Raw genomic sequence first — 20,744 nt, 5'->3', positions numbered from 1 at the left:
CTCCTTTTTATAACTCTGAGAAAAGAAAAGAGAGAAAGGTTAGAAGAGTACACATGCTACACACAAATGAAAAACCTAATGCACACAATTTACAAGCGGTAGATATTTCATATGTGACCCTGGAGGCTGGAGCTCAACACCAGTCCTGCTGTTATTACCTATTTGCTTGCATTCATTCATATTCACTTGTGTGTGTGCTTATATAAATATCATTAAAAATATTAGGATGCAAGTTATTTACATTTTTCAATTTCACTTTTAAGGAAATCTAGTGTTTGATCATGTTTAACCCAACTATGATGACTTCCTCTCTGAGAAACCCAGAAATGTGAAAAGGGTCTATAGTATGAAAGCCTTCTTACCATCATTTCGTCTCTTTTGTTCATTGTGGTGTTGGTGAAAAAAAAAACTGAACAAAAACTGAGATTAACAAAGAAATGCTGACGGCAAATCGTACAAAATTGCAAACTGATCGAGAGCTGTAGGTAAAAGATGCGTGAAGTCGTGCAGGCGCTGATAAATGAACAGTCCAGAATGATCAGAATGAACAGCCTTAAGCCTCCTCCACTGTGACGTCACGGATGGAACGCATTCCGTTCCATCCGTTTGTTTGGATTTGAACCATAAAGATATACACGCGCTTATACTACGACCTAAATGTAGCCTAAATGTACTCTTTTTGTCAATAAAAAGAACGGCCTGGTAAACCCTACGTTATGGGGACAATATGTACCCACAAAGATGGCAATATCCGAGATCCTTGTCCCCACATTTTTTGGTCCCCGTGATGAAAACATCTTATAAATCAGACTAAGTGATGTTTTTTGAAAATGTAAAAATGCAGAATGTTTCCTGTGATGGGTAGGGTTAGTGTAGGGGATAAAATATACAGTTTATACAGTATTAAAAAAACGTTACGTCTATAGAAAGTCCCCATAAAACGTGTGTGTGCGTGTGAGAGATGGAGGGAGAGCAGGGAAAGGAAATGCAATCAATCTCACTCTATTTTTCCCTCTTTTTGAAAGTTGTGAAATCACTATTGTGCCGTTTTCCTTTTGCTGTTTGAGCAAATGGGCACACAAAAATATGTAATATATTCTCTCATTCACAGCTTTAAAGGGGGGGTGAAACACTCATTTTCAGTCAATCTCATGTCAATCTTGTGTACCTATAGAGTAGTATTGCATCTTTCATATCATAAAGTCTTTAGTTTTATTATATTTATAAAAGAAAGATACGCTGTACCGAGTCTTTCTGAAAAAAGCCGAGCGGCTGGGGGGCGTATTGTTCGGGCGGAGCTAAAGAGTCACGAGCGTGCAGCGATTGCGTTGAGCTATGCATGTTTACATAGAAAAACAATGGAATCGATCGCTAACAACACAAAGACATTTGAAGCATTTTTACTCACCGCCTGCTACCAACTCACACGACCGTGAACCTTAATCGCTGGGATTGCTCCATCTTTCAGCATTAGGCGAGCTACAAATCCGGAGTTGAACTGTACTTTGTTTATAAACCACCGTCGCCGAAATTCAGGGAACAAACAAACACTTGCACAACTCCGTTGCTGCTCCAGAAAAACATTATTGTCTTACCAATAATGTCTTGTCAAAACAGCATTTAACCCCCCCCCCCCCCCTCTTTAATAGTTATCCCAACGATGATGACTTCCTCTCTGAGAAACCCAGAAATGTGAAAAGGGTCTATAGTATGAAAGCCTTCTTACCTTCGCCAAAGTGCCTTCTGGGTTCTGGGTTGTTGGTGGATGTGGTCGGTATATATCGAATCCATGCCAGTACAAAAAGCCTGCACCCTGTGGGCCCTGATGGAGCGTCGACTTCTGATTACTCCTTTCTCCCATAGCTGGCAAAAAAAACAACGGCTTCAGAAAGAGCAAACTGAGCTGGAGCTGCCTCAGCACTCCTTAGTACTGGTAAGTTTAAACTCTCTTCCAACTCTGTTTGGGAAAGATTGACTACAAAAAATCACTTAGTGTTTTTAAATCTTCCCTGAAAACGTATTTGTTTCGGGTAGCTTTTATATAAATTGTTTATAATTGCCGTATTATTGTTATTTAATCCTACATTTCATAATGTTTGTATTTTATTATATTTTTTGCATGTGTATGTTTTGTGAAGCGCTTTGAGATGCATTTTAAAGGCGCTATATAAAATAAAGTCTATTATTATTATTATTATTATTATTATAATGGTGCTTATATGCAAAGTTTTAACATTGCATTGTAATACAAATGTATATGTAATATTATACATAGTAATAAAAGTATAATATAAAATGTATGTAGGCCTATAATATATTTATATATATATATATCCGTGTTAAAATATAAAATATTTATATAAAATATTAAGACTACTTTTTAATTATGATCGATATTTTGGCGCAATTTTGTGCAATGCGTCACTGTGTGCGACGATCCCAGAAACCATTGCCCAGCGCGATTCCACGTTAAGTACAACAGTCAAATAAGCAAGATAAATTAATTATGAATTAGGCGTCCAAAATTATGAAATTTTGAAGAAAAAGAAAAAAATTGTCGTATTTGTTGATTTCGAACCCCATTGTAAGAGCTGTATTAGAAAGAGACTGGCATAACTGTTTGTTGCATCAAAATGAAATGCAACTTAGCTAGCCAGAGCCTCTACTGGCTATTTAGATGAGCTCACTCAGAGCTCTTGGTGCTGGTTTATTCATATTTTGGACGTACTTTTGGCTTCGTGCCATTGATCAAAATATCATGATAGAACCCTTACTCACACAGTGACTTCTTTTTAAGGCATTCATTTTTAATGATATTGTGATTGCATGAATGAACAAGAGCAACATTTACTGACTTCTTAGCCTTGTAATTTTATGATAAAAACATTCAAAATGATCATGAGTTTATTATAATGCACAAAAGTGAACTCTTTCTTTTGCAGAATGATAATAAAAAGCATATAAAGACCTTGTGAGGGTGCTGTCATAGAACAGCTTTAATACTGTACACTCATTATAGATTTTGCTGCTGAGTTATTCATATTGTAATATGTAGATTGGTGATATGTTCTAATTAGATTTTTTTCTTCTCTTTCTCTGCAGTTTCCTTCCTTCGTCCCTGTCCTTTCCAAATACTTATTAGCAGCATAAAAACATAAAAAAGGCACTTTTAAGAGCCACGTTTGTCTTTTATCTTGTTACTCTCTCTACTGTTGTATTGTGTTCTCTCTCTCTCTCTCTCTCTCTCTCTCTCTCTCTCTCTCTCTCTCTCTCTCTCTCTCTCTCTCTCTCTCTCTCTCCCTCGCTATCTCTCACCCACCCCCTCTCTTTTTGTTTGTCTGTCTTGTCTTTTTGTTTCTCCCTGTGTGTTTATTGTGTGTTTATATTGTGTGCCATATCTGATCCTGAGATGGACCGCCTCCTGAATGAGATGGATGACCTTGTCAATCAGGCTGAACATCAGGCTCACCTCCAACAGCTCATTAGCATTCACCAGTCATCCATCCACCAGTCATCCATCCACCAGTCGTCATCCATCCACCAGTCGTCATCCATCCACCAGTCATCCATCCACCAGTCATCCTTCCACCAGTCATCCATCCACCAGTCAGCCTTCCACCAGTCATCCATCCATCAGTCAGCCTTCCACCAGTCATCCATCCATCAGTCAGCCTTCCACCAGTCATCCATCCATCAGTCAGCCTTCCACCAGTCATCCATCCATCAGTCAGCCTTCCACCAGTCATCCTTCCACCAGTCATCCATCCACCAGTCAGCCTTCCACCAGTCATCCATCCATCAGTCAGCCTTCCACCAGTCATCCATCCATCAGTCAGCCTTCCACCAGTCATCCATCCATCAGTCAGCCTTCCACCAGTCAGCCTTCCACCAGTCAGCCTTCCACCAGTCAGCCTTCCACCAGTCATCCATTCACCAGTCAGCCTTCCACCAGTCATCCATCCACCAGTCATCCATCCACCAGTCATCCATCCACCAGTCAGCCTTCCACCAGTCAGCCTTCCACCAGTCAGCCATCCACCAGTCATCCATTCACCAGTCAGCCTTCCACCAGTCATCCATCCACCAGTCAGCCTTCCACCAGTCAGCCTTCCACCAGTCAGCCTTCCACCAGTCATCCATTCACCAGTCAGCCTTCCACCAGTCAGCCTTCCACCAGTCATCCATCCACCAGTCATCCATCCACCAGTCATCCATCCACCAGTCAGCCTTCCACCAGTCAGCCTTCCACCAGTCATCCATCCACCAGTCATCCATCCACCAGTCATCCATCCACCAGTCAGCCTTCCACCAGTCAGCCTTCCACCAGTCATCCATCCACCAGTCATCCATCCACCAGTCATCCATCCACCAGTCAGCCTTCCACCAGTCATCCATCCACCAGTCATCCATCCACCAGTCAGCCTTCCACCAGTCAGCCTTCCACCAGTCATCCATCCACCAGTCATCCATCCACCAGTCAGCCTTCCACCAGTCAGCCTTCCACCAGTCAGCCTTCCACCAGTCATCCATCCACCAGTCAGCCTTCCACCAGTCATCCATCCACCAGCCAGCCATCAAACAGCAAGCAAGATCTATTTTTACATTGGAATGGTAGAGAACATGATCACAAGTCATGGGTCTGAATTAGAACAAATCTGAGGTTATTACATACCTGTGCCTAGCATCAGGTAAAGTGTGTGTCATTGAGTGTAAAAAGCAACAGCTTTTTTGCTATAGCAGGTCCCAGTCACAGCCAGAGTCGGAAGACTGGTGTCTCTCATGTCAGTGCTCCGGAAACCAGTGGGGAAGTGACCAGTGACTTTCATTCCATTACTGCGGGTGCGTTCTTTATTTTGATGTATGTTCATTTATTATAAAATGGCCATTGTTCAATGTCATTCTCTTTTGTTATAATAAACTACTGTTTTTCAATATTGTGCATTGTTTTAACAGAGTCCTTCCTTCAAGAGCTTAAACACTCACTGGGTGAGGACATACATGAGGATGAAACACCACCTCAAACCTCAACAGACTGGTCGACCCGAAAGAGCCTCATATCAGGGTGGTGGGAGAAAGAGAGACCCCGACTGGTCAACGCCATGGTGGCTAGACAACATGCGGCAACTCGGATCTGCCAACATTGTGGAAACAGCCCAGCCATTATCCGTTGTTGTGACTGCCGACCACACCCATTCCTCTGTGGCCAGTGTGATGTCAGTGTCCACCGAGGTCAAGTGATCCACAACAGGGATTCGATGATGCATGCATTTTTGATCCTTTGCCTCCCACCACTTGTGTTGTGGATAGGGTTCTAACCCACTGTGGTAAGTTTTAGTTTTTGAAAGTCTCACATTCTCACACTTGTAAATTCCAGTTATCACCTGAAAAGCTAAATACTGTTTTCTGATAGGCCGATGAAGCTGTCAAGTACATCTGGTTTAAAAATAGTTGCCAGTAAATAAATGTTATTCTTTCATTCTTATCTATATGTTTGTTTTGGGTTTTTTCAAGAGCGTCTTGTACCTTTTGGAGATGCCAGAGACAATATGCGGTTGTCTACGAAAATCGTCCAGTGTAATCGCAGGACAGTCCATAGTTGTGGTTACAATCAATGGTAAGAAGAACTTTATGGGTGGGGTGGGGTGGGGGGGGTCACTTCTGTAGTAGTGGCTGCAGAATTTCACCCAAAGCTATTTGCTGATCACACCTCGTATCTACTCCCTCTCACTTTCTGTCACAACTATGCACATATATGAATTATATTCTTATTCGTTATATTCTGGAACACATATCCAGAAATGTTCTTTATCATGGCTGGAAATCCAAAGGTGTCAATAGGTTGTGTGTTGATTAGATTGGCCGGGCCCACCTATGTGGAGGAAAACAATTAACCATTGTTTGAATGGGGATAGTTAATTTGCCTGACAAAAGTGTGACTTCCAATAGAGTGCCATACAAAATGTTTGTAGAAGTGTCCTCCTCATCCATCCTTAGTCAAAGGTTCCCATATCAGTTTTCAGAATGACACAGTTTGCGTCTGTCAGAATTAACTGAGTATATATTTCTTTCTTTTTCCAGGGCGATATGATCTCAGATTGCCTCAGATTAAATGCAAGGCATGTGAAGCCACTTGGAGTCCTGGAGTGGATGACCTGATCCATAATGACTACTGGCCTGCCACTTCTCACTATTCAACTGTGTACGCAACAGATGTCCTTTTTTCTTTTGAAGAGTTGAAGATGGCAGCACCAGGGATGTCTAGCCAAGCATTGCAGAATGCTGGATAAATGCACTGTTCGCTTTGGCCGTGTAAGTATTTGTGGTATTAATTGTGTAACTCAAGAAATAATACTATGAGGACATGATGATGATGATGATGATGATGATGATGATAGAAATCATGATAGATGATGATGATAGTACACATGAATCACGAGACGCATGATAGTACACAGATGATGATAGTACACATGAATCATGAGACGCATGATAGTACACAGATGATGATAGTACACATGAATCATGAGACGCATGATAGTACACAGATGATGATAGTACACATGAATCATGAGACGCATGATAGTACACAGATGATGATAGTACACATGAACATTTGCACTGTTTAGGAAAAAAAGTTAAATTGAGACATTTCTGAAAAAAACAGGTAATTCTGAAGATCTCAACTTCAACTCCATTGGCTACAGACTTTGACATCATCTCCCCAATATAATTTCCCTTTGGCCCATTAATCCAAGTGTTCCCCTGGATAAATGGGCCAAACATTGCACAGGCTTAACAATATGGAAGCTGTTGTAGCCCTCTTTGCATATATATTTAGACTGAATGTCACACAATATGTGTAAGTATGTTCAATGGCCAGGTCCCCCAAATACACCAGTGTATAGTGTATGAGTGAAGTTTACACATTATTTATTTCCTTTGATATGTATTCTAAGGAGTGGTTACGAAATTAGTACAAAGATCCCAAAATGTATCCATTTAGAGCATTTTACTTCAGTGTAGTATATTCTTTATTTTTATCTGTTTTACTTTTCTCTTTTTTTCTCTTTTACTGAACTCTTTTGCAACAGAGCGGAAACATCACAGCAGACAGCTTCCGGAAAAGCTTCTTGGAGTGGGAGGCTGTCCGATTCGAAGTTGACAAATTATGTCTGGAGGACCACTTTGACTGCCCAGCGTGCAGCCCAGACATGCTTGCAGTATCCGTTGATGGAAACCGCAAGCACTACAGATTCAAGAGTGCAGCAAGGTACTTACAAAATCCTGTGTGTTCATTGACGGTTCATTACTTTGAAAGTAACTGCTGTAGGGACTATGAGTCAGATAAAATAATAACTCAACGGGGAATTGAATTCAAATGAAAGAGACTCGAATTACATTATAATTTATAAATAATTCAGAATTAATGTTTACACCTTAACTTATTCATCCAACGATATGTAAGAACTTAAAGGGGACTCTGTTAAAGGGAAACAGGTCTATTTAGCTCTAATTAATTAATTAATTAATTAATGAATTTACAGGGAATTTTGAGAGTCTATTTTACAGCCGAGCAAGTGACTCTTCCAGCGTTCATTTGAACGGGCCGTAAATATCAACTCTGCAGTGGATATTAATATCCGAACAATAGTGAAACACTATTTAACAGACAGGTAACTTAGATCGGCAGTTCAAGACATTAAATTCGTAAGCACATGGCACAAGAACAGTTATCTTTGAATACAAACGGAACTTTATTGATTACTCTAACACATCAAACTAAATCTAACATAAACACACGCACTTGCACATTCACACGCGTTGCAGAAAGTGAGGAAAGAATACGTTTTAAGAGAGAGAAATGATGAAATCCCAAGCAATATATGCATTTGACACATGACCTGAAGAAACGGCTCGGGTTATGTATATAACCCTTGTTCCCTGAGAAAGGGAACGAGCACTGCATCGGTAACGACGAATTTGGGGACACTCCCTAAGCAACAGCGCGTCTGAAGTATGAATGAAATCAGGCCAATCCTGATTGGTGTTGCGTCATGACGTAACTATGACGGCGTACCCGGAAGGTACATATAGGGCAGCCCAGGCATAGTAATGGCAGTTATCGCGATGAAGCATGCGCTCCAGGCCTGCCGAGGTGTGGCGACGAGATGCAGTGCTCGTTCCCTTTCTCAGGGAACAAGGGTTATATACATAACCCGAGCCGTTCCCTTTCGAGGGAACTCCCACTGCATCGGTAACGACGAATTTGGGGAACGAGTACCCACTAGGCCACACCGACGGTAGCACCAGTCCTAATGTGAAGCCGGAAACCGGGCACAGCTAGGACTGGAGTACCCTAGCACCGGGCGTCACAGGGAGGTGCAGACTATAAAACCTAATAAAGGTGTGTGGAGTAGCCCATCCGGCCGCCTCGCAAATGTCCTGCAAGGGGACCCCAGAAAGGAGGGCCACCGAAGAGGCCATGCCCCTGGTGGAATGTGCCCTCACGGCCATAGGTGAAGGCAGGTTGCGCACCTGATAGGCCGTGGCTATTGCCTGGACAATCCAGTTACTAATAGTCTGGGTTGACGCAGGCAGCCCCTTCTTAGATGAACCAAAACACACTAATAGCTGCTCAGACTTCCTCCACTGCGCAGACTTCTCCACATATAATTTAAGGGCTCTGACCGGCAGAGCAGGTGAAGCCTCCCTTCTTCCGCCGTCACGTGAGGCGGAGGATGAAATGCCTGAAGAACCAAAGGCCTGACCACGTTTGATGGCACCTTGGGCACATAACCGGCCCTAGGGTGTAAGATGGCCTTCACTTCGCCAGGGGACTCCAGGCAAGTCGGCGTAAGCGCCAAGGCCTGAAGGTCCCCCACCCTCCTCAGAGAAGTGATGGCTAAGAGAAAGGCCATCTTAAGGGTCAAGCTCTTTGGGTCTGCTGACTCTAGTGGCTCGAAGGGGGCCTCAGCCAATCCCTCGAGAACCACTGCCAGGTCCCAGGTTGGGACTCTGGACCGAGCCGCAGGCCTCATCCTCCGAGCCCCACGGAGGAACCGTACAACCAACTGGTGCCTACCCAAAGGCCCATCACCCAACGGTGTGTGGAAAGCCCCAATGGCAGCCACGTACACCTTGAGTGTGGACGGGGTAAGCCCTGCAGAGAAACGATCTTGGAGGAACTCCAGCACTGAAGCCACTGGGCAGTTAACTGGGTCCACCTCACGCTCTCTACACCAAGTGGAAAACGCATTCCACTTGAGGCTGTACAGTCTCCTTGTAGATGGAGCCCTGGAACTGAGTAAGGTCTCGATCACATCGGCCGGCAGGCCAGCCTCTAGGTATCTGGCCCCCTCAGGGGCCAGACCCAAAGGTTCCATAACTCGGGCCGGGGTGAAATATCGTGCCCCCTGCCTGAGACAGGAGATCCCTCCTCAGAGGAATCTCCCAGGGTTGACCTGCCAGCAGAGATATGATGTCCGAGAACCAAACCCGAGTCGGCCAACGTGGCGCCACCAGAAGCAGGTTGGCGCCTTGTCGACGGACCCGCTCCAGGACTCCCGGGAGCAGAGCGATCAGGGGAAATGCATACAGACGTAGCCTCGGCCATGTCTGCACCATGGCATCCAGCCCCAGAGGGGCCGGATGCATGAGAGAAAACCACAGTGGAAAGTGGGTCGTCTCTCGAGACGCGAATAAAATCCACTTCCACTGGGCCAAATCTCTCGCACATGGCCTCCACCACCTCCGGGTGGAGTCGCCATTCCCCGGGCCTCAGCCCCTGCCTCGACAGGATGTCTGCTCCCTGATTTTGGACCCCCGGGACATACATTGCCCTGATGGACAACAGTTTCCCTTGGGACCACAGGAGGATGTGATGCGCCAGTCTGCATAGAGGGCGCGACCTCAACCCTCCTGATGCCGTGCCCCAACCAGTGAGGGAGGCGTCTGTTGAAACGGATTTTCCGGCAACAGGACGCTCCCAACACTGGCACCTGGGACAGAAACCAAGGTTTCTTCCATATGACTAGGGAACGAAGGCCACTGCGCGTTACCCTGATCATACAGAATGGATTTCCCCTTAAGGAAAGCCACCTGGTTTACTTCGTATAGGGCATGGTGGCCGCGGAGGTCCGGGAAAAAGCTCTTCAGAGCTTTGTAGACCGCCAGCATTTCCAGGCAAAAGATGTGCCAGGAGAAATGCCGGGTCTCCCACAGACCTCTCACAAGGCGGCCGCCATGACCCCGTCCCAGCCAGTGAGGGAGGCGTCTGTTGAAACGGATTCCCGGCAACAGGACGCTCCCAACACTGGCACCTGGGACAGAAACCAAGGCTACTTCCATATGACTAGGGAACGAAGGCCACTGCGCGTTACCCTGATCATACAGAATGGATTTCCCCTTAAGGAAAGCCACCTGGTTTACTTCCGTATCAGGACATGGTGGCCGCGGAGGTCCGGGAAAAAGCTCCTCAGAGCTTTGTAGACCGCCAGCATTTCCAGGCAATAGATGTGCCAGGAGAAATGCCGGGTCTCCCACAGACCTCTCGCAAGCGGCTGCCATGACCACGTCCCAGCCAGTGAGGGAGGCGTCTGTTGAAACGGAATCCCGGCAACAGGACGCTCCTAACACTGGCCCTTGGGACAGAAACCAAGGTTCTTCCATATGACTAGGGAACGAAGGCATCTGCACGTTACCCTGATCATACAGAATGGTTTTCCCCTCGAGGAAAACCCCTTGATTCCCAGCCATCACTGTAAGGATCTCATGCAGCAGGCCAAGAGATATTCTGTTGGACACAGCCGCAATGAGCCCCAGCCGTCCTTAAACTGCTTCACAGTGATGCTGTGGCCTAGCTTCCTTCTAGAGACCACCGCCCGTATGGACTCGATACGTGCGGGAGACAATTGTGCCCCCAACGTAGAGAATCCCATACGACTCCCAGGAACACAGTTCTCTGAGAAGGCGTCAACACGCTACTGCGTGTAGAGTCTCAAAGGGCTAGGCCGCCTGGAAGAACCTGATATTGGTACGCTTTGCCCCCAAAAAGCGAACCTCAGGAACTTCCTGTGACACAGAAGGATGGATACAGGGAAGTATGCGTCCTCTTCAGACCCATCGTGACAGACCAGTCCTCAGACTGGATCTGAATCACAATGGAGGAATTGCTAAGCATCTTGAATCTGAATCTCCTCAGAGAACGATTCAAGTACCTCAGGTCTAAAGTTGGACACAACTCGCCATCCCTCTTAGGAACTATGAAGTACCGGCATTAGAATCCGGACTTCCTGTCTGCCAGAGGGACCCGTTCTATGGCCTCCTTGGCTAACAGGGCTGTACTTCTTGTTCCATAACCCGAACCTGCCCTGGGCCGACCACAGTCCGGACCACCCCGTTGAACTTCGGGGGAGGAGAACCGAACTGAAGCCTGTAACCCAGCTCTACAGTCTGCAGGACCCACGTAGACACACTCGGAAGGCATGACCATGCGCCGAGATAATCTACTAAGGGAACCAGCCTCTCGAGGCTGGCCTCGGGTGTCAACCGAAACTCATTCCCGACCCCCTGAAGCGGCTAACCGGCAGGGAGCAGTCGAGAACGTTTTTCGGTTGGCGCACACGTTCGCTGCCCAGTCGCAAGTCCTACTGGAGGCGACGACGGCGGCGTGCGTGCGCGGGAAATCAGTGAGGCCCGAAGCGTCTTTGACGGCGGGAACACAGCACTGATTTCCCGAGAGCTCCTGGGGGAAAACGACCTCGGTCGCTCCTACCCGGGAGAGGGGGCTGGCCAGCAGGGGCCTCATCTAAGGGACGGACACTGCGATTAGCCCTTGCCTAAACCTGATGTGTCCCGCAGGCCACAAGGCGGCGAGAACGACATCACTTCAGGAGGGCTCCATCTTAGATGAATATCCAGTTCACAAGATAAACACGCTTGGGTGACAGAATTAAAGTATCCAATTTATCAAAGTCGGATAACACGACACTCAATTCCTTGGAATTAAATGCCATCATAATCACCAACCCCGTGCCAACTGAACTGAATGACAGGCTGCATAAAAATACATCTAACTCCTCAAAGTCAGATAATATTTTAATTTAATTCCTCAGAATTAAATGCAGCCACAATAAGTGAAACAAAGTCTGAATGATAGGCTGAATATCTAACTCCTCAAAGTTAGATTATATTTTATTTAATTCCTCAGAATTAAATGTGGCCGTAATCATCAGACGAACTGTTTATTTGTATTATATGGACTCATAAACCCCGCGTTGCCTCAGCAACGTGGTTCAAGCCGTCATAATACAATTGGCTTTCATCCCTCGAGAAAAAAAGCCAAACAGTTTCAAACAATACGGTGAAACATGGTCTGAATGACAGGCTGAATATCTAACTCCTCAGAGTCAGCTCATATTTCATTTAAATCCTCAGATTTAAATGCAGCCATCCAGTATCTCATGCACACCGATCGCGTGTGTTCACTTTAATTGCATATATAAGGAGTGCTTCATGACTTTGACTGCCTCGATGCTGAGCGCGTCTAATTCCTCAGAATCAGACCGCTGAAGCATCGGGTCCTCCGCCCCAGGGGAAGAAGCCGCAGCGCGGGCTTCCACACGGGGAAGGAGAACATCTGAACTGTCAGACAAAGACTGGGAAGATGCCTCTGCAGTCCCAAGTCCCGCTGACAGTCCATCCGTGAGCCCCATGACCAGCCTCGCCGCACCGCCTCGGCGGATGCGGGACCGATCCACAGGGCTCACGAGGCTGGCTGGTCTCACTGAACACGGCCAGCCGAGAGCGGAGCAGCCTGAGTGTCAGCTTTCATAACGCTCGTAAGCGGCTCCCTCGAGAGCCGCCCGAGTATGCTGAACACCCAGACACTGCACACACAGCAGGTGTGCATCCGAGCCCGACATGTAACGGGGACACGGATGCACACACTGCTTAAACTCTCTCACTTTCCAGTCGCCATTTCACACACACTTTCACTTTTTGACAAACAACAATAAATAGACAGACAGATTTCACACAGAGCGCTATGCTGAAGAGCGATAACTGCCATTACTATGCCTGGGCTGCCCTATATGTACCTTCCGGGTACGCCGTCATAGTTACGTCATGACGCAACACCAATCAGGATTGGCCTGATTTCATTCATACTTCAGACGCGCTGTTGCTTAGGGAGTGTCCCCAAATTCGTCGTTACCGATGCAGTGGGAGTTCCCTCGAAAGGGAACCATTGATCAGTAATTTAACCTCCTATCGTTTCTTAGGCAGGGTTATTACATCTGATCTAATGCACGAGTTCAGCTCGGAATCTAGAGGTATTACTTGCATTTGTGTCTCGTCTGAAAAGGGGGATTCCCTTTTCCTGGCTGCAGAGGGGTTTTCCCAGGTCTTTGATTCGCTGAAGGTCTGGTCGTGTCTTTTGATCACATCTTGGGGAGCCAATCACGTGGCGTGTTGGCGGCTGGATGGAAGTCTTGTGTGGGTGTTGTTTGAAGTTGAAGCGCGCTGTTGGAGACTTGTTGAGAAACTTTGTGGCGAAACTTAAAGGGTTAGTTCACCCAAAAATTATGTCATTAATTACTCACCCTCAAGACCTCCGTTAATCTTCGGAACACAAATGAAGATATTTTTGTTGAAAGCTGATGACTGAGAAAGGCCTCAGATAGGCCTCCATTGGCATTCAGTACATTCACACTCACAAGACCCATAAAAGGCACTTAAAACGTTGTTGCAATGTCCATCTCACCACAGTGGCTCTACAATAATTTTACGAGGCGACGACAATAGTTTTTGTGCGCAAAAAAAAATCAAAATAACGACTTTATTCAACAACTTCTTGTCTTCCGTTTTGGCCTCTGCCATGAACTCACGAAGCACCACGACGCATGCGCTAGAATATTACGCAGATCCGGCGTTCGGACACATGACCCAGAAGCGATTTGTTTACAAGCAGAGGAAGACGCGCGTATCTAAGCTGTTGAATTCTACATTGATCGTGCTTTAGGTCTTGGCATAGTGCTCAAAATGGGGCTAAAGTGTGCATTTCATGGATTCCCGAACGCCGGCGCTACGTCATATTCTCGCGCATGCGTCATGATGCTTTGTGAGTTCACGGCAGAGTTGAATAAAGTGAACGGAGGTCTTACGGGTGTCAAACGACATGAGGGTGAGTAATTAATGACATAATTTTCATTTTTGGGTGAACTAACCCTTTAACAGAACCCGAGACTTAACGGAAAGAAAATCAACTTTAAGTAAAAGAAAGGAAAGTGAGAGAAGAGTAGATGGCCTGAATGAAATTGTTGTTTAACTCTTTTTCTCTGATCTTGGTCTGCCACGATCGTCAGATCGTCTCCTGGGAGCTCTCCGTTCAGAACTCAACTCTGGTCAACTGCTAGGACTCAACTCATCTGGTCAACTCTGAACTGGCACTTTTCGTCCGTGTTCTGAGATTAAAACTCAAATATTTGCCCATCCCCTGGATGGGTTCTGGCCAATTAGGGTTCAGGGGTGACTGTGTTTCCACCCCTCCCATAAAATTGGGTTATCTATGGTAATTTAGTTTCCTGCTCTTAAGCAGAGAGTAAATTTAGACCTAATTTCTTACTATAAGGACATGATACATTCTACAAAGATTTCATTCAGCTCATCTGTTGGATTATACCCATACGAACAAAAAGATATCAAACACGGGGCCTTTTCATCCACTCATTCAATAGTTACATAATTGCATGGATTGGGACAAGCTATGTCGAAGGCTATTTGAATGCAAGTCCAATAATCAATGATTTGATGCAGTTCATATGCAACACAGTTTCTGTGAGTTTGCTTGGAGTTTTAGCTGTGTCACGTGGAGTTCATTTACCGGTCATTGCGAAGACAAAGATCTGGTTTGTTTCTTTGTCTTGTGATCACACCGAGTCTGTTGTCCTCTTTGTCTAAGTGTTGGTCAAAAGTTAATAGGCAATCAAGTAATTATTATATAAAAGTAGTAGCTCCGGGCAGAATGGAGCCTACGTCTCTCTGGTGATAGATGGTCGATTTCCTTGGGTCTGGAGCTGAATTGGGCCTTGTAAAAGGGGTCATTTCTGATAGGGCTGTGCAATTAATTGAATTTCGATTTCGATTTTGGCTCCCAACGATCACCAAAATAGTACAATCGAGAAAAAAACGATTATTTTGCCATGTTCAGTTTTGCAAGAACACTCTTATTTTGTCTTGCGTTCTGAATGAAACGCGCACGCGTTCATCCGCCCCTCCCGAAGCCACAATCTCTCTCAGTTTGTGAGTCTCGTGACTCGTGTGCATATCATCCGCTGGAATTTAAAAACTCGGCGCGAGTAAAGATGGCAGAAGGAGGGCAGTTACAGCAGCGTTTGGTGAGCAAAAAAGGCAAAACCAACTCCGTTGTCTGGGAACAGTTTGGCTTTGAGGAATCAGATGACATGCTACGTGCAAGATTTGCTACGTGGAGTTCATTTACCGGTCATTGCGAAGACAAAGATCTGGTTTGTTTCTTTGTCTTGTGATCACACCGAGTCTTTTGTCCTCTTTGTCTAAGTTTTGGTCAAAAGTTCATAGGCAATCAAGTAATTATTATATAAAAGTAGTAGCTCCGGGCAGAATGGAGCCTACGTCTCTCTGGTGATAGATGGTCGATTTCCTTGGGTCTGGAGCTGAATTGGGCTTTGTAAAAGGGGTCATTTCTGATCGAATCATTAAACGATGTGTCTGCGCCCACAATTCCTACACTGCTGTAAATTGATAATCGAATGAATATTTAAAGTTAATATGTATCTCATTTATTTAGATCGGAGGAACAAGCCATCTTTGATGTCGTGTTCATTGCGAATGATGAGGACGTCGCAAGATTAGTCGACTATGTCCATACCTCAACCAGTCATGTAAACTTAACTATATTTACCTATAAAACACCACGTCCTACAGAGAACTTTGTTTGTACAAGTTTAGACTGTTAACCATCTTCCATGTTTTAGGTCTCTGGAAGAGGTGTCTGTGGAGGGCAGTGGTCAGCGGCGCGTGAAACATCTCAGAAGTCCTCAGGAAAAACAGACGAGGAGGGCCTGGAACTCGCTGTTTGTCGTCATGGGGTTTTACTTCGTGCCCTCAATATGTTCAGGGGGGAGATTTTTGCCTACCCCCTGTAGCAAATGGCCTGTAAGCCAGTGACATTTTTTGCTATGGATGTGGCATGCAAGTACTGGCCTTACCTCCGGAGAGTGACAGAGAAATGCCCTGAGCTTCAGGATCTCCTTACCATGAGGCCATTTCTTTCTGTTTTTCATGCCAAAGCTCATAATTTCAAATGTGAGGTAAGAAAAAATGTTTGTCCGTGACATTTTCTTTCCCTGAAAACCTGCATAAGATTGTTGCCACTTATGTTTTGTTTTATTTTTTAAAGGTAAAATGGAGTGGAGTGTATCAGGAGGGGGCTGGTTTGACTCTTGGGGAAGAGGTGGAACAGTGCAACGCCTTCCTCTCAAGGATTGCTGTTACCACAAAGCACATGTCAAAAGCAGGTAAGGTAACCAGTAAATGTTGATCCTGATGACAATGGTGAGCCACTTTGAGCTCATGCATATATGCTGACTGAAAATATAAAACTTGGATGGATCGATTACAATACCATCATCCTATTTTATTTGAAGTGTGGATAAGGAAGGGCAGTGTGATCAAAAAATACACGCCAGAGTACAATTTACCCACTGTCCTGCCATAGTGCTCTATGCCATTTGCCTAGTCTTCTGCGCCACTGTTTCATGCTACTTCACAATCCTGTGCTATACACCTACTAACCCTTTCATGGGACAGTAATCAAATGGCACAAGACAGCAGTTTAGTAACATGGTACTATATTGTAAGTTATCTCAGAAAAGTTTGTGGTACCCAACAAGCCTGCACACTTTCTTCTCCTACTGCTACTGGAAAGAAGGGTGATAATCTCATATTTTTGATTTTTGCAGGACGCATAGACATGCTGACAGTCATGGCCATGCGCTGGACCCAACAAAAGTTTGAAAACTTGGCTTCCACCCTTGCCCGCCGATATCGGAAGGTAAAGACACCAGTTTTCCCTTATGCAACATGCATAGCGATATTGTAAAATAAAGTGGCATATATCACAGAAATATAGGGAAGACCCAGATATTCTTCAATACAATGGAATATACGGATGGTTGCATGTGTGGTGTCTTGATATAAAATATTAAATGTTCATACCACACATATTGATAGTCCACTTATATACTGTATATTTAATCAGTGTTGTTTGTGGTTTTCTTATAGTGATGGAACTTAACAATCCTTATCAACAGTAGTCAAAGTTGTAGGCATTTCCCTCTTTGTCATTTGTGTTTGAAGGCCACAATAGCCCTGCAATGCCAGTTGCATAAACTGGAGGCGATGAAAACGGAAATGGACATCACAGACAATCAACTGGAGAGCTGGATCATTGATATCAATGAGTGGGCAGAAGGTAGAATATACTGTTTTACACTGTTTGATATGCTGATTAATGTATCACTTCTGTGGTTGTACAATTTGTTTTTGTTACAGAATTAGGAAATTAAAGAAATATATTTTGTATTGCCATAGACTCAAGCTTCTTTTAGTATCTATCCATTTGAATGTCTTGTCATGCTTTGAATTTAGCTTGTAGCAATTGCACATAGCCTTGAAACCTAAGCTTGGCTGCAATTCCAATGAGGCTCATTGTAATCGTAGTCAAAGAGCAAATACTCTGATTCCTGATGATGTGTGGAAAAAATTATCCCCATGGGGACAATAAAGAACCTAACTATACTTAACCTTAGCCTCAAGTGTAGCCTCTCAGTTAAAGAGAAATATGAAAAGATTGTTGAGGCTCACTTGCCCATACACCAGAAACACTTATTTTTTTCATGGAATCAAGAAGCATTTCTTATCTCTTCATTTCTTTCTCTCAGCAACAACATCCCCAAACGATGCTGATGTTGCCGCTGTAACCAGGCGAATTGAGGAGCTGGTGGCAAGTGTCAAGAGGAGGTCCCAGTGTCTTTATAAAGATAATGATGGATGCAAAGGACGTGCCCGTACCCGCCGAAAGATCAGGGAGAAAAAGGAAAATGTTAATTATTTAGTGTAAAAGTATAACACCTTGGTTCCTAATGCCGAACACCTGACCATGGACACCATTCTCTCTGACGAGATTGTTTGGCCATGGCAGCTTACACACGGTGGTATGTACACAATTCCATTGACTATGTTAAATAGTCACATAGTGGCACAAAATCTGTCATGTCTCGATTGTAACCCCAGAAAATCTTTAAATACTAATCTTAAATACAACTGACTTATGTTTCATCTATGTATTCCAGACTCTGTAGATCAAAGGACGAAGAGGAAGGCGTTTGACATGGTGATGGCAGTAAGGAGACTTGAGGAGGAGAAGAGGATTCTTATTGCAGAGATGAACAAACATTGGAATTCTCTTTCCACCCGTGCAGACACCCTGAAGCAGATGTCATCCCAGCTTACTAATGTGACATCAGGTACAGTATGTATTTGAGTTATACAAGTCATCATCGTTGGGTTAACTATTAAAGGGGGGGGTGAAATGCTGTTTCATGCATACTGAGCTTTTTACACTGTTAAAGACTTGGATTCCCATCCTAAACATGGACAAAGTTTTAAAAAAAAAGTTGGACGTTTGATGGAGTATTTCTTTGCCAAAAATAGTCCTTCCGGTTTCTCATAAGTTTCGGAAAGTTTTTCTCGAGTGTGGGTATATGTGACGTCAGATGGGGGGGGAATGTCCTTGTACGGGCCGTACGGGCTCTTCTCCTGGAAGGGCGCGCGCGACTAGAGCGAGAGAGCAACCGCTTTAGGGAAGCCGCTGCGCTGCAGTCACAGGACTTCACGAAATCAACAATGTCACCAAAGATGTGTGTTTTTAGTTGTCATGGCAAGACAATAATGTTTTTCCGGAGCAGCAACGGAGTTGTGCAAGTGTTTGTTCCCTGAATTTCGGCGACGATGGTTTATAAACAAGGTACAGTTCAACTCCGGATTTGTAGCTCGCCTAATGCTGAAAGATGGAGCAATCCCAGCGATTAAAGGGATAGCTCACCCAAAAATGAAAATTAGCCCATAATTTACTCACTCTCAAGTCATCCTAGGTGTATATGACATTCTTCTTTCAGATGAATAAAATCTGAGTTATATTACAAAAGTCCAGGCTAAACCAAGCATTAGAATTGGATTCATAGTTGCTCTGTTTTTGAAGTCCATCAAAAGTGCATCTGCCCATCAAATAACTGGTCCACGTGGCTCTGGGGTGTTAATAAAGGCCTTCTGAAGCGAATCGATGCGTCTGTGTAAGAATAATATCCATATTTAAAACTTTATCAAGTAAACTTTCGACCGACCGCCTTCCCTGTTCAATTTATGGAAAAATTGTTGAAAGTTATCCTGCCGATCGAAAGACTAACGCGACCAGGTCCGCTCGTCATGACGTCACGAACGCATCTTGAGTTTCACTTTCAACATTCAACACTTTTCCATGGAATGCGGTTGGTCGAAAGTTTACTTGATAAAGTTGTAAATATGAAAATTTTTCTTACACGATTCGCTTCAGAAGGCCTTTATTAACACCCCAGAGCCGCGTGGAGCAGTTATTTGACAGACATAGGCACTTTTTATGGACTTCAAAAACAGAGCAACTATGAATCATTGTTCTAATGCTTGGATTAGCCTGGACTTTTGTAATATAACTCCGTACATATTTTTGTGTGCCCATTTGCTCAAACAGCAAAAGGAAAACGGCACAATAGTGATTTCACAACTTTCAAAAAGAGGGAAAATAGAGTGAGATTGATTGCATTTCCTTTCCCTGCTCTCCCTCCATCTCTCACGCGCGCACACACGTTTTATGGGGACTTTCCATAGACATGACGTTTTTTTTATACTGTATAAACTGTATATTTTATCCCCTACACTAACCCTACCCATCACAGAAAACATTCTGCATTTTTACATTTTCAAAAAACATCACTTAGTCTGATTTATAAGATGTTTTAATTAATGTAATTAATGCATCAATGCATAACTGACACTGCATAATAAAAGAATAGATAGATTAGCTTACTCATTATTTAAATACATTTTGCCCAATTAAACAAGGAATATAGGCCTATAATTAAAATGATTATCAGTCTATAATATGTCAGAACACTACAATAATATCAGTATTATCAGAAAGTACGAGCAGCTTTATTTAAAAAACAACTTGTTTAACATGAAATGGGCCTATACTTCTCTTCTAATTTGTTTCACAATATGGGCCACAAGAGAAATATTAAGAATATAAATTCAGACAGTTATAGGCTATACGTTATCAGCATATGTTAAAGCAGATTTATATAAATAAAGAGATATCTCTTGTCTCTGTGAGAATATGTGCCGAAAGCTTGTCAGATTTTACTTTCACTTTCTGTAGTGAATAATTGACTAGGTTTTAGACTTCACTGACTCTCGCGCACATTGCGTTTTTGTGTGATATCCACTGACTCGCCTTAATGATTTAAAACGAAAAAGAAAAAAAATCTATATTGCGCCGTGAAAATTGATCTCGTTTCCCTCTGTACACTGCACGAGCTATGAAGATGTCTCCTTCCTCTTCTGTCTTTATTTCTATTCTCTTCTCTGTGGGCAGTTGATGTTAAGTTATA

General features: G+C 44.1%; 1 protein-coding gene across 6 annotated transcripts in view; it reads left to right on the top strand.

The window, feature by feature from the left end:
* Positions 1-964: 964 nt before the first annotated feature.
* LOC307132578 (uncharacterized protein) overlaps positions 965-20,744 on the top strand; it is a 38,523-nt gene continuing 18,743 nt past the window's right edge. The window contains exons 1-13 of one of the 6 annotated variants that reach the window (XM_079826995.1): positions 4,241-4,611; positions 4,738-4,839; positions 4,954-5,324; positions 5,512-5,614; positions 6,079-6,309; positions 7,092-7,270; positions 15,827-15,920; positions 16,014-16,349; positions 16,439-16,556; positions 17,001-17,092; positions 17,398-17,512; positions 17,982-18,254; positions 18,393-18,566. In XM_079826995.1, the coding sequence (XP_079683121.1) occupies positions 16,188-16,349; positions 16,439-16,556; positions 17,001-17,092; positions 17,398-17,512; positions 17,982-18,160 (666 nt within the window). In that variant the 5' untranslated portion in view covers positions 4,241-4,611; positions 4,738-4,839; positions 4,954-5,324; ... (3 more) ...; positions 15,827-15,920; positions 16,014-16,187 and the 3' untranslated portion in view covers positions 18,161-18,254; positions 18,393-18,566. Of the gene's footprint in view, positions 1,934-3,102; positions 4,840-4,953; positions 5,325-5,511; positions 5,615-6,078; positions 6,310-7,091; positions 7,271-15,826; positions 15,921-16,013; positions 16,350-16,438; positions 16,557-17,000; positions 17,093-17,397; positions 17,513-17,981; positions 18,255-18,392; positions 18,567-20,744 lie in introns of those variants that run through there. The other 5 variants (XM_079826994.1, XM_079826996.1, XM_079826992.1 and 2 more) reach the window with 5 other exon arrangements.

The sequence above is a fragment of the Gobio gobio genome, assembly GCF_949357685.1.
Source record: "Gobio gobio genome assembly, chromosome: 10".
NCBI classification, from domain to species: domain Eukaryota; kingdom Metazoa; phylum Chordata; class Actinopteri; order Cypriniformes; family Gobionidae; genus Gobio; species Gobio gobio.
This window is presented reverse-complemented; position numbering and strand designations above follow the sequence as displayed.